We start from the raw sequence: 14,319 nt of genomic DNA, 5'->3' as shown, positions 1-14,319 counted from the left end.
GATACTTCTCCATGGTGTTGCAGGTGCTCGTGGATCACCGGAGGTGTTTGACGGTCATCAATGCAGACTGGTCTGGAAAGGTGCATGACGTACCTTCAGGAACAATGGCCTGTACAGAAAGCTGCAGGAGGGGGACTTTCTTTCCAGACCACAAGATCACAGTGGGGGATGTGGAAATGCCCATAGTAATCCTGGGAGACCCAGCTTACCCCTTACAGCCCTGGCTCATGAAACCTTACACAGGACACCTGGACAGTAGCAAGGAGCATTTTAACAACAGGCTGAGCAGGTGCTGCATGGTAGTCGAATGTGCCTTTGGCCGTTTGAAAGCTCGCTGGAGGTGTCTCAATGGCAGGCTAGACCTTACTGAGGATAATATTCCCGTGGTCATAGCCGCATGCTGCACTTTGCATAATCTGTGTGAATCTAAGGGTGAAATGTTTGCTCAGGTGCGGACCACTGAGGCAGAGCGCTTGGATGCACAGTCTGAAGAGCCAGATGCTAGGGCTGTCAGAGGAGCCCAGAGGGCTGCTATTAACATCAGAAAAGCTTTGAGGAACCACTTTGACAATGAGGGGCACTAACACATGTCTGCTTTGGAGTTGCTTCCCTGATACATCCATGTACAATTTTGGGACCAAAGATCCGTGCAACACAATGCTTTAGAAGCCTGTTCCTGAGCGTGAATTGATTGCTATATGCTTTTGTAGAACACAGAATAAAAACACTGTACCATTAAATACCTCAGCCTTTATTTATTGTTAAAAAGGGTAAAACCTCACAACTGTGTGCAGCTCCAGCCAGCATTCTTCAAGCTGTGACAGGGGGTGGAGTGATGGGGAAACTCAGGAGTGCTGTGAAGTGAAAAGGAATGTGTGGGCATAGAGCGGGGTGGGGTTGGCAAAGAATTTTACATGTGCATGTGCTGCAATGGAGGTCGACCACGGATGTGCTCAGGCTGCAGCTGTATCAAAGACTTGAGCATCTCTGTCTGATCCTCCATCACTTTTATCATCTGCTCTGTCGCTTGCCTAGCAAGTACTGCGTTCTCTCCAGGGTTCTGTGGGTACACCCCATTTCCTTTCCAGCTCCAGACTGACTGACAGGGACAGGGCTTCTTGGGTCATGGCTCCCACCAGCATGGACCTGACTGAAGGTGATCGTTCCCGTGCTCCCTAAGGACTCTCTGACACTGCATTCCAGGTGAGGAATGAAGGTTCCCCTGCCTTGGAAAAGGGGACAGGCTTTGGCTGGACTTGTTCTTCATTATAGCTCTAAACAAGGGTTTTGGAGCCTGAAGGCCAGTCTAGGAATCATGGAGGCCAAGTGTGAGCCCTCAGGAGTGTGATGCACTAATCAGGGGTGCCCCACTTTTCCCCACAGGCCTGGACCCCTGCCCCACCTCTTGCTGGGTGCCCAGGTGTCAGGAACATGGGCCAGGAGCTGCTCTCAGCCTCCCCCTGCCTTCCTCAACTCAGGCACATGGAGGGACCCAGGCTGCCCAGCTCAGCTCCAGCTTGGTCATGCCAAGGAGCCTCAGGGTGGGGCCACAGAGGGGATGGGGTCTTGTTCCCCCCCACTTTTAGGAAGACTCTGTCATCCCTGGCACTAATGGGATACTCCCAGAAAACTCTTTAAAGGCCAGGACATAAATCCATCATGGGGAGGGGACACAGAAGAACCTCTGCTAGAAGAGAGATTGGAGGACCCTGCTTTGGTGGGGGAGGGGGTAACAGGAGGCATGGGGAGGCACACAGAGCCCGATATTGGGGGAGAATGGGAAGCCTGATATAGGGGAAAGGAAACCACACACAGCCACTGGCATGGGGGAGAGGTGGGAATGGGGCACACAGAATCTTTCTTGGGGGGGGGGAGATTGGGGGACCCAGGTATGGCGTGGGGAGGGGAATGGGGCCACACACAGCCCCTGCCATGGGGAAAGAATGGCAAAACCTGGTATAGGGAGAGGGGGAAGAGGGGTATATAGAACCCCTGCTGGAGGGAAATAGGGGAGCTGGTAGGGGGATGGGGACATACAACCCTTGCCATGGGGAGGTGAATGAGGTGAGGGGAGAATGGGGGAAACACAGAACCACGGGGGTGGAAGACCGGGTGAACCTAGCATGGGGGAAGGGCGGGCACACAGAGCCCCTGGCATGGGGGTGTTCCAGCCTTGCTATGCCCTGGCTTTTAAACGTTCTCCTGGGTGTAACCCATTCAGTCTGTGGGAGCCCATGGGCAGGGCCCATGTGTTCCACAAGGGCAGGGCCACGCAGCCTCATCGACTCCTGGCCTGGCTTTCGGGCTCCAGCACCCCCCGTTTCTCACCATGGCTGTAAACAGCGAGTCAAACTGAGATCAGACGCCAGAGAGAGGCTTTTCCTTACTGGGGAGTGAGGCAACTTCTCAGAGCAAAGTCCAGCATCGGAGAGTCCTCAGGACTCAGGAAAGATCAGCTTAATCCTGAGTTCATATTGGTGGGTGCCATGGAGAAGCCGAGTTCTCCTTCTCTGAGATCCATCTTCAAGTATCTCTCTGGCCCTGGCTCCCTGCTCTGTTCCTGCCAGCAATCTTAAGCAACAGTCACCTGGCACCTCCTCCCTTTGTTTTCCAGCGCCAACCAGGCTGTGTTTATGTGTGTCCTGCTCCTAGCCCATTGACACTTCTGGATTATCCATTAACATGTGTAGGCTCTAGTCAGTTCCCATTAATGATTCCAGTCTCCAACCAGGTGGCTGTAAGCCAAACACCGTGTCCCTTCCCTTCTACGCTCTGTGTATGGCAGGACAAAGTGCATAAGGAAACTGATTATGAGTCAATACTCCCTCCTTCTTTTCCTCACCTCAATTTCAATCTCTTCCACCCATCCCTGCCCGTGTTCTCCCTACCTCCTTTCCTGAACATGGAGCCCATTCTTTGGGTGTGGGAATAGGAGGCTTTCAGGGGGAACCCTGCTCTCTGTGATGAACAACTCTGTGTGTGTGTGTGTGTGATGAACAATGTGTTGTTTTGTCGTCCTTCGGTTCCTGAGTCACTTTCACTTTCCAGTGGACATTTTGTGCTGTGGTTGTTACAGCCAGAAACTTTCCCTAATAATCTGTCTACATTGCTATCAACACCACCCTCCACTCCTCCTCCTGTGCCCCCTGGCCCTGAGCTGGAAGGGACCCCAGATCCCACCAGAAATGGCAGTTACAGGTTGGAGTTTTCTCACACCGTTTTCAAAGATCTGTCAGACTCCATTTCATGAATTGTTTATTTCCTGCCCCTCCCGCAGCCCACAGGAGGAACTGTGAAACAAGAAACAAAAAAGATCAGCTCCACAGGGCAACACACTGACAACTGCAGCAATGTATAAAATTGCAATAAAATTAGTTTCACAAATATTAAAAAAAAAAAAACCTAATTTGCGGAGGGGTTTGGAGGCAAGGGGACCAGCTCCCCAGCATGGCATAAGGGGCCCCTGATCTTGAGGGGGGATGGGATTGTCTCTCACTGTGTGTCTGTGCAGCACTCAGTACAACGCAGCCCTGATCTCCGGAGCTGAGCTCTAGGTGCTACCATAATACTCATACTAATTTATAAGTGACCCAACTGCTTCTCCTTCAAGGCCCTGAAAGGGTTAAATTTCAGAGACTGATTTTGAGCCTTTTGTTTAACCCGTCTCCTTCTGTGAGAAACAAGCACCTCCTTTTAAATAAAACGTGAATCACGTTCTAGCAATGTCTCGAGTTAGTGTCTAACTATCTGGTGTAGTTTCAGAGCGGTAGCCATGTTAGTCTGTATCATCAAAAACAACGAGGAGTCCTTGTGGCACCTTAGAGACTAACAAATGTATTTGGGCATAAGCTTTGGTGGGCTAAAACCCACTTCATCAGATGCATGGAGTGGAAAATACAGTAGCAGGTATAAATACACAGCACATGGAAAGATGGGTGTATGCAGTTCTTGTGGCATCACACCACACACGCACTGCATGCCACTGAGTGAAAATTACAGCACTTTTCTAAGTCATTCACCTCCCTTTTAATACCCAGGGGTTCATTCCAAAAGCATTTTTTTTTGTATTTGCGTAATGCAGCCATCACAGTCTCTTTAGCACATTCATAAGCCTGATATTTCCCAGCTGCTTAGGAGGGAATCCGATCAAACTTTTCTTCCCCCTTATTTATTATTATTATTATTATTTTCTATTACATCAGGTCCTAGGAGCCCCATGGATGGACCAGGCCCCCATTGTGCTAGGTGCTGTACAAACCCAGAACACAAAGCCAGTCCCCCTCTTGTGTGAGAGCCGCACTGTTAGCCCCATGCAGGATTGATGGTAGGAATCATTCCCTCTGAGGGGGGGTGAGACTGGAGGAGAAACGTAGCTGGGTCCATAGGCATGTGCCATGAACACAGCTGTGCAGAAGAGGAATGGATCAGGGTTTTAAAAATCAACCTGGAATAAAAGATTAGATGAAAAGCAGATGATACTATAAAAGGAAATACTCTGCTACATAATGCATAATTAGCCTGTGGAATTCATTGCCCCAGGATGTTGTTGAGGCCAAGAATTTGGCAAGATTCAAAGAATAATTGGACTTTTATATGGGTGAGGTGAGTATCCAGAGTTAATACTGAAGGTTTTTTTTGGTAATCACTAAAAAAGTTTGAGAAGGGCTATAAACCCTCATACTTCAGGGCACGAGCCAACCTAATGAGGGTCAGGAAGGAACTTGCCTTGGGGGCAGTTTTAAGATTTTTTTTCATGCTCTGGGAGCATCTAGACTGGTTCTCTTATTAGGGAGCAGGAGTGTGGGAGAATGGGGCCAAAAACTGGCTTTACCCAGCAAGATCCAGCTTGTACTCTCTCCCCGCAGGGAGGAAATTCCTACCTGCCGTGAGGCCACAGTTAAGGGAAAAATGGATGCAGCTGCAAGAATATGAAATCAGGTCACATCTCCTTCTCCTGACACACATACATGCACTCTACAGGCCTGTCTAGAGAAAAATCTGGGGTGCATCATGTTTGCTGGAACTCCACCCCCTTCCATTCCACCCCAGTTACAGATATTTTCGGTGGCCCCCTGAGCTTGGGGTCCTGGTTCAATTGTCCCTCCTTTTCCTCACTCTCAACCTGACACACACTCCACTCTCTAGGCTCCTACTGGTCCCCTCTCTCCCAGGCCCAGATCAGCCAAGGTATTTGGGCTCCTGACCTTTGACATGGGGCACCTGTCTCTCCCCCAACCATGGCTGGGGATGAGAAAAGGCAGCTGGATTCTGCCCCTTTAACATCTAGGGCTGTAGCCCCATGGACGGAGATAGGGGGTGGAAGGAGCAGCTGGATTCTGTCTCCGTAACCCCTGGGGCTCGAGGAGGGAGAAGGCAGCTGGACAGTGCTTTGTGCCAGGACTGAGCCCCAGCATCTTTAGACTTGGCAGTTCAGAGCCCCAGCACTTCTGGGCCCGGCAATTCAGAGCCCTGGCACCTCTGGGCCTGCAGCATCAGTTATGAATGTAAAAAATTGCCTTGATCCCTTGCATCTCTTTCATTACAAATTAAGCCCAGCAGCTGGACTCTGTCCCTTCAGCTGCTTGCTGCATCCCCTTTGCTGGTGTGTGTTTGTGTTTGTGTGTGGGGTGGCTGGAATGTTCCCTTCAAGTCCCCTCCAGGAATGCAGCCCCATGGCTGGGGCAGGCACCTGGACTCAATCCCTTTACCCCCCTACCCTGAGGGCTGCGGAGAAGTTGCCTTGTTCTGCTGGCGCCTGCATTCAGCACCCACGGGGGAGCTGTCAGTGCAGGGAGAGGCGTTAGCTGAGCAGGTGATAGTGGGGAATGGGGGCAGGGAGGGGCTGGGCTCTGGGGGCACTGGGATGCCCTGGCAGCTCTCCTCCAGTGCCCAGCGGGCGCTAGAGGCAGGACCCATCCCGGTGGCACAGGGAAAGGTGGTGGGGTGTGTGTGTGCGGGGGGTGGGAAGGTGTTTCACCGGACTCGTTGTTGTTTTTGTGAAACTTGGAGGAACTTCCGTCTGCAACCAAAGGCCTAATTTCCGTGGCCCTGTGGATCCTCCCCTTAGGCTGGGGGGGCGGGATCCGTTAGCATGGGGCGGGCTTCCGCCCGCCCCCTCTCCCGGATAACCCAATAGTACCAAAGGCCTAAAGTCAGCGCGCAGTGAGAAAACCAGCGGGTAAACAGAACCCGCGCCCCCTGGCGGGCGGCCCGAGCCTTGCCACTGGGCATGCGCAGATTCCTGACGCCGGTGGAGGGAGCAGGCATGCTCACTTGCTCGCTCAGACCCGTCCTGGCCGCGGAGGGGAGCGTCTGGGTGCTGCCGGCTCCTGCTAAGCCGCCGCCCGGCCCCGCACTGCCGAGCCTGGACGCCCGATCGCCCCGCGGGGAGCCCGCTGGCCGCCTGGGCCGAAGGGGACGAGGTGCCACAACTGGCGTGTTGCTGCCCGAGGGCAAAGCGGGTAGGAAGCGACCCCGGGGACGCGCTTGGGGACAGGGAGCCCTGGGGCAGGGCAAGGACCGCGGGGGGGCTTGTGGGGCTCGAGCCTCCCCAACCTTTGCCTGAGCCGCCCCCCGCCCCGGTATCCTGCAGCACCCTGCCGCTGCCCCACAGCATTTGCTGCTTGGCTGGTACTGAGCGTACTTCTCAGAAACATCTGGTAACGCCTCTGCCCTCACTTGGGTTTAAAATGGGGGGGCTAAAAGGAGGAAATCGGAGGGGAACGGAATGGGCAGGGTCTGAGCGGGGGTGTGTGTGCAAACTAACTGTATGGGGGGGTCAAACAGTTGGGGGGCAGAAGAGGGGCAAAATTGGGGATGGAAGGAGCTGGGTTAAGCCCCGGGGTGAGGGGCTGCCAGACGGTGGCAGAGGGGAAAAATCTGGCACAGGGAGGGGCAGGGGGTAATAGTTACCCCGATGGGATGGGCCACCTGCGGTGTTTGCAAAACTAGCATGTGGAGCAGAGGGGCTTTTTATTTCCCCTCTCGCTGGCTGCTGTGTGCTTAGACCAGGGGCGGGCAAACTTTTTGGCCCGAGGGCCACATCGGGTTTCCAAAATTGTATGAGGGGCGTAGTGTAATAAGAGGTGAAAATATTATCGAAAAGTGCTGCTCTCCATAGGAATGTGCCACTTACGGGGTACTGAGCAGGCTCAGGTCATCCGCGGAAGCCACCGCCCTTCACCCTGCCCGTATTAGCCGTAAGATTCTGCTGACTGCTTTTGACAGGGGTTAAAAGGGGGCAAAGGGGGTGAATCGGAGCAGGGGGTTGGCCAGGGTCTGAGCAGGGGGCGGAAATTGACTGGTCGGGGAGGGGAGGGTGTCAAGCAGTTGGCGGCAGGGTTAGGAGCAGTTGTATTAAACTGCTTCGCGTGGGAATGTGATACTGGTAGCAGTTACAGATTGTAAGAAACAGAGCACTTCACTACTCTGGCGGCGTGCCATGCTGAGGCTGCGGGAAACAGGAAACAGCAGGGGAGGAGCCGGCGGCTATCCTCCCGGGCCAGGAGCTCTGGGACAGGGCAGGAGGGTCCCTGGGCCAGATGTGGCCCGTAGTTTGCCCATTTCTGGCTTAGAGCATTCTAGTGCCTAGGCACGCAGCTCCTCTCTGTCTGATCTAATGTACGGAGGTGCTGCTTGAGTCAGTGGAATATTTTATGTACACGCTCAAAAAAACTCTCTCACACATTTTGGGTGTTTAGACGACTCTCTTATCAGTTTATATGTCTCCATACAATCTCCTAACTGGTCACAGATTTGTTTTATTTGCTGCTGTGATTCCCTGAACGGCACTCACTTCTTTGTAATCCGTATTAAATATAGTTTTTCTCCTTTTAATTGTTTACTTTTTAAAATGTTATTTTTATTACTCTTAGCACCATTGTGCACATGGATGGCTGTGCTATTTAATTTATATTTTAATAGCAAATCATTGAAAATATTTATAAGTAAATAGTTGCTAATAGGTTGCAGAGTGGTAGCTGTGTTAGTCAGTATCAGCAAAAATGAGGAGTGCCACAAGGACTCCTGGTTGTAGTTGCTAATAGTTGTAGCAATGACATCTGTGTTTCTAGGATAGCATTTCCTATGTTTTTACTGTGATTTTTAATTTGGAATTCTTATTGTAAATTTTTATTAGGACTGTCAAGCGATTAAAAAAATTAATCATGATTAATCGCACAATTAAAAAAATTAATCACACAATTAATTGCGCTGTTAATAATAGAATACCATTTAATTAAATATTTTTGGATGTTTTCTGCATTTTCAAATATATTGATTTCAATTACAACACAGAATACAAAGAGTACAGTGCTCACTTTATTATTATTTTTTATTACAAATACAGTAAAAGCTGTGTTATCTGGCACTTTACCATCTGGAAAGCTCTATTAACCAGCATTTCTGATATTTCCCAGTACAAATCTTCAGTCTAGTAACCAGGACTCGTATACGGCCCAGGAGGTTATGTAATTGCACATTCTGCACTCTGCTTTTACTCAAAAGAGGCAGAAGACAAGTCAGCAAGCTGATATCAGGGATTTGTTCAAAAAAGCAGCTTCCGGGGTGTCACTGGGCTGAATCTGTAATGACCCTATCTCCTATACCTTCTACATCTACAATGATAATTGATGTTGATAACGATGACCCTGAGGTACTGCAAGATCCTGAAGTGCCTTCTGAATCATCAAAGAAAGATTAAATTATGTTCAGTATAGTTTTAGTGTTCAGTGTATTTTTAGTGATCTGGGTGTACACCATGCGCGGCCCATAGGGATAGGTAGTGTCATAAGATAACCTCCTGTATAGAAAACTTGCCCTGTTTACACCTAGGTGCTTCAAGAAACCAACCACTCTGCAGTGAATTACTACTGCTGGATTGGTGAGTATCTGTCTACTATTTTATACTTTATTCATTTGATTGTATTCTAGTTCTTTGAAAATTGGTATTCCATGGGTAAGTGTTACTCTTAGTTACCCAGAATATTTGGTTAACCAGCACCCTCCATTCCACCAATGTGCCGGATAACACAGCTTTTACTGTATTTGCACTGTACAAAACAAAAGAAATAGTATTTTTCTATTCACCTAATACAAGTACTGCAGTGCAATATCTTTATCATGAAAAGTGAACTTACAAATGTAGAATTATGTACAAAAAATAGCTGCATTCAAAAATAAAACAGTATAAAACTTTAGAGCCCACTCAGTCCTACTTCTTGTTCAGCCAATCACTCAGACAAACAAGTTTGTTTACATTTACGGGAGATAATGCTGCCCGCTTCTTATTTACAATGCCATCTGACCGTGAGAACAGGTGTTCGCATGACACTGTTGTAGCTGGTGCTGTAAGATATTTATGTGCCTTCCCCCTCTCACTGCCAGGGCAGATGCCCCCTTCCACTCCCTGGTCTCTCGTTCCTTTGCCCCTCCTCCTGTAGCCAACAGTCTAGTGTAAAGCCATGGTTTGCTTTGCAGAGCCGCTGGCATCAGCCTCTGTCAGATCGCTGGTAACCAGCATAGAAGAATGGATGGAAGGTGTTTGCAGTGGGCATCTTTCCTCGGCTGACCTCACGAACCCCTTCTCTTTGTGCCTGTGCATGGGGGCATGTTGCCCTCGCTAACATTGAAGGGGAGGGGAAGAGTGACATTTACCAACTGACCATAACAGGGATCCCGGGACTGACACAGCTACAACAGCACCGCACATAATGTGCACGCTGCTTTTCCACTCACCTGTCCTCCAGGAGCTGCGCGTGCTCGGCCTGTGGAGGTGCTGTCTCTCCCTCCCCACCCCAGAGGTGTCTGCGTTTCGGTCCTCGTGTCTGCCTCTTGCATCACCCTGACACTCTCTGGAAGTGCTCTAGGGTGGGGCTGGTGGGGTGGGAAGGTACTGACTGCTGGTGTACCTGCTGATACTGATTCTGAGGCCTTCCCTGCAGCCGGTGAGAGGAAACTGATCACAGCCCAGCACAGGACCCCCAGTGCCCCGTGTTGAGTGGGGAGATGAAGAAAAGACAGGATCCCAAAGAACACTGCAGTGGATACCCAGACGAGGGCCCAGGTAATCAGAGTGGATACAGGATGACAGGGAGAGGGACGGAGACTTATATAGAACGAATCCGTAATTTTATTGGTGGGTGTGACTCCCCAAATCCTACTTCCCATGGGGGACCTGATCTCTCTGCTAGATGCCATCAGGCAGTTTCCCAGCTCGTACCTGCAGCTACTGTTGTATTCAGCCCCTCGGAAGGTGCTGCTATCAGATACGTTGCCTTCCCTAAGGGGGGGTCAGGCAATCGTATGGCCAGCCTCTCTGACTGATCTTGGAGTAACCTGGTCTAATGCAGGGAGCTGGACACAGTGCCTGAGAGATTCTGATCCCCAGACAAGGGGGCAGAGGCTGCAGAGTGAGGGTGTGTCTGCGACACAGACACATTTCCCATCCCTGCTCCACTCTGTGCCCTGGTGAGCTCTGGCATACTCTGGGTAACAGCCCTAGAAGACTGTAGGGGGGAGACAGTGGTGGTGGTGGTGAAGTGGAACTGATCTATAATTACCTGACACCCTCCTGTAGATCCCCTATCCAGACTTGCTACTGTGATGTCTTCAACTAAAAGCCCAAGGAGCAGGTGGTTTTGGGAGGGGAAAGGGGTGAAGAAAAATATTGGTATATTTTGGTATCCCTTCCGATCATCTGTCTTCTCAGATTGTAAACTCTCTGAGCAAGGAACCGTATCTTCCCAGGTGTTTGTAAAGCACCTATCACAACAGATTTTGAACCTGACTGTTGATGCTGCACACAGGTATAATTTAAGTAATAAAATAGCTTTATGTATCCTGCAACAGAGCAGGGAGCGTATTGCTAAATCCTTCCCCCTGCCACAGCACCGACTTTGTAGCCATTAGTGTGCTGGGAAAACACAAAGAAAAACTCCCACGGGTTCAAACGTTGGTTTTCAGTTGAACTGGTGATGGAAGGGCCAGTGGGGATCTGTAGGGTGGACAAAGCTCAGCCAGAGCGATTTTCACCATTGTGATGTACCCTTTCTGCAAGCAGCTCAGATGGAGCCGGGAGCAAAGCTAGATAGAACCTGTGCCCGAGGTCCAGCTAGACGATCATGGTGGTCCCTTCTGATCTTGTAAATTTCCTCAGTGTAGACCAGGCTTGATTGTAACTAATGATGACCAATTCCTTCTCCTCTTCTCCCCTCCCCCTCCCCCAGCAGTACCCAGTGCCATTAATGGCTTTTCTTTTTCAGGTGATCGAGCTAACTCTGCATTCTGCTTAGCAAATAAAGTCACAATCCCAGTCTGGGGCTTGATCATAATAGCTCTGGTGGCAGCTCTGGGAGGATATCTATCAGGTGAGTCCAAGCCCTCCGTGGCCAACTTTCTGTATCCTGTTTCCTCCCTTTAGCCCTCACAGTCTCTCATTCTCTCCACCTCAGCTTTAAACAGAAAACTTTCAACTCCCTGTTGTGAAATACCGGCTCTCTCTCGAGCTAGATTGGGTTTACTGGACTGAATTCAGACCCCACGCCCAGCTGTGCGGCAGTTGTGCCACCCCTCTGAAGGATATGAGGCGACTGCCGGCCTTGCCTTTCTACCAGCTTCACCCTTTCACTGGGAGAGGGAGATGATGCCGTGAGCTCCTCAGTCAGTCCCGAGCTGAGCTTGCTGTCAGGAGAGGCAGTGCCAGCTACAGGGTGCTTTATTATTTGGTGCAAAAGCCTTTTTTTAGCAAAGGGCTGTGGCTGAGAACCTAAACGAAGAGTCCAGTTTCAGAGCATATTTATCTTCCTGCCCATCACTTCAGTATCTGGGCGCCTCCCATGTAAAAGCATCAGCAATAGTGACGTCCCTCATGGACTTCCTGGAGTTTTTGGCACTCTTCCCCTTTTGGGATCAGAACTCAGCTTGGGAGAGGGAATTTTCTCTTTTATGGAGGGTTATGGGCAGAAGGGGGTGTCTCCTTTCCAGAAGAGAACCAGCCTGCCCTGCCCCAGGATAGCCATCCCAGCTGATTATTCTGAACTCCCATCTTTAACTGGGTTTTGGCATCCTCCTGCTTTAAGTCTGACTTTGGGCCTAGCTCTCTGTGCAGGGCACTGGGACGGTTATAGCCTCACTGAATTCACCACTGGGGCTCAAGTTCTGAGCATCTGGCAGAGCGTTCAGGAACCTCTGAGGCCTGGATACGAGGGGCTTGTTCCCCTGGATGCAGGAAGGGACAAGCTCTTAGTACGTTACTTTCTCATTTTCAGGAATAGCAACCCTATATTCTGCCCATCCTGGCTCCGTTGCGGTCCTCTCTCCGGATCCACCTCCTGGCCAATGTTGTCTGGATGGCTGGGTCGGATACCAAGGGAAATGCTACTATTTCTCCGAGGCTGAAGAGAACTGGAACAACAGCCAGAGCCACTGCTCTGCGCTTGGTGCTTCCCTGGCTGTGATTGACAGCGAGCAGGAAATGGTGGGTGAGAGAAAGACCAGCACGGATGCTTGATAATGACCTAGACCGGGCTTGGCAGGACAGACATGGCTGCACTGGGGTAGGGCCGAGCCTCTGTAGTTCCAGAAGGAGCTCTGGTCCCTTTCCTGTTGGGAGGCCAAAGGGAATGAAAGTCCAGCAGCTGAACTCCTGCTGTGGTCAGTATGTGATTGTGCTTCCTTCATAGCTCCAGGCAGGAGAAGCACTTCCGTTGGGTTGGGCTGGTCAGCCAAGGCCTGGCCAGTGGGGCTGGCTGCGTGTGAGGCAGGGATTGTGAACCTGGCACTGCTATGCTGCCATGCTCGGGGTGTGAGGAATGTCCAGCTGAGCAGGATGCCTGCTTTATGCCCGTGTATACCTCCTCTGGGCTCTGCAAAGGGTCACGGCTCTGCTCCCGGCCCAGCTCTGCCCTAGCCCCACTCCACTGATGGGGAGACAGGATACAAGGTACGGGGTGGCCTTGCAGAGAGGGACTAGAGCTTACACCCATGTTGAGCCATGCAGCTTTCCCTCCCCTACAGGAAATTGTTGGGGAGGTGGGGGGAGTGATCAGGAGATGAGCAGAGGTATAGTGTGAATGCAGAGGGTGAATGCTCCTCCTCTGAACACCTCAGCCTCCTGGAATGTGAGTGGGCAGTCCCCTTTGAAAAAATTGATTCCCTGTTGTGCAGAGCCCTCTGGGGTAGGTGAGGTTCAGTACCATGATCTCAGGATCCCATTCATGCTGTCCCTTTTCTTTTGTGTTTCTAATACAGACGTTCCTGCTGCGCTATAAAGGCAAACTTAACCATTGGCTCGGCCTCTGGAGGGATCAGGACCAGGACCAGGACCAGCCCTGGAAATGGGCCAATGGCACCGAATTCAGCAACCAGTGAGTCCCTCTATATAGTAATGTTGCCCTGGAATTTGACATTCCTGCGTGTATCCCAGAACATGGCAGCACTGTAGTCAGCCATTTTGTATGTGCCATTGCCAGCTGATAACCAAACATCGCATCGCGAGGAATAACCATAGGCCTTGGTGAGACAAGCTCAGACAGCTGCATATTTGCAGTTTGTTAATTAAAATGGAAGAATAAAATAAAAACCTATGGAAAAGAGTAAGTAAATAGCAACCATGGGTTTAGGTGCCCCTAATATATTGTCAAGGCTAAAAATACTAAATGTTTTGCAATAATTAGTTTGTTGAAACTGAGAAAATTGGTGACCCAACCCAGTGGAGGTTATTGTGCTGATGCATTAAAAGAAGCTTCCTTGGACTCTTCTGAGGTATCTATTCTCTGGGAAAGGATCTGACATCTTAATCCCTGTCAGCGGGATGGAAGGAGGGCCCCTGGAAGTCCTGCTGGTGATTACTTAAAACCATCTCAGTCTGTGGGTAACTATATGGTGTCCTAAACTGTGTGTGTGCTTAATAGCTAATACATAGTAGTTAAGCGCACGCTTACTTGTATTAATCTTCCATCAGGCAAAATTGCTGTGTTCCCATTGGCTTATTCCTGACACCGCCTGGCGTGAAACAGTTCAGTTACCACTGCTTTGGGTTCTGAAACTGCCCCAGTAATACTAACACCCTGAAGAGGGTTTTAGTGCCCAGACCCTGCCTGACTCTAGCTCCTGGCTTGTGTGTTGCAGGTTTGAAATTAGAGGAGGAGGACACTGTGCATATCTGAGCGGTGGATTTGTTGGCTCTTCAAGGTGCACCTCACTCACAAACTGGATCTGCAGCAAACATGACGCGTATACGGTGGGAAAGGGAACTGCACTGCCTAGGATATAAAAGCTTGAGAATCATCTAAATGTGATCTGGAAAAGCTTGAAGACAGG

The 14,319-nt window shown here is 50.4% G+C and overlaps 1 protein-coding gene across 1 annotated transcript; it reads left to right on the top strand.

Annotated features, from left to right (window-relative positions):
- The first annotated feature begins 10,792 nt into the window (after positions 1-10,792).
- On the top strand, positions 10,793-14,319 carry LOC120392379 (C-type lectin domain family 2 member D-like). Its single transcript, XM_039517094.1, has 4 exons — positions 10,793-10,805; positions 12,267-12,475; positions 13,249-13,364; positions 14,128-14,319. The coding sequence occupies exons 1-4, from the start codon at positions 10,793-10,795 to the stop codon at positions 14,270-14,272; spliced, it is 483 nt and encodes a 160-aa protein (XP_039373028.1). The 3' UTR covers positions 14,273-14,319.

The sequence above is a fragment of the Mauremys reevesii genome, unplaced genomic scaffold, assembly GCF_016161935.1.
Source record: "Mauremys reevesii isolate NIE-2019 unplaced genomic scaffold, ASM1616193v1 Contig1, whole genome shotgun sequence".
Lineage (NCBI taxonomy): Eukaryota > Metazoa > Chordata > Testudines > Geoemydidae > Mauremys > Mauremys reevesii.
This window is presented reverse-complemented; position numbering and strand designations above follow the sequence as displayed.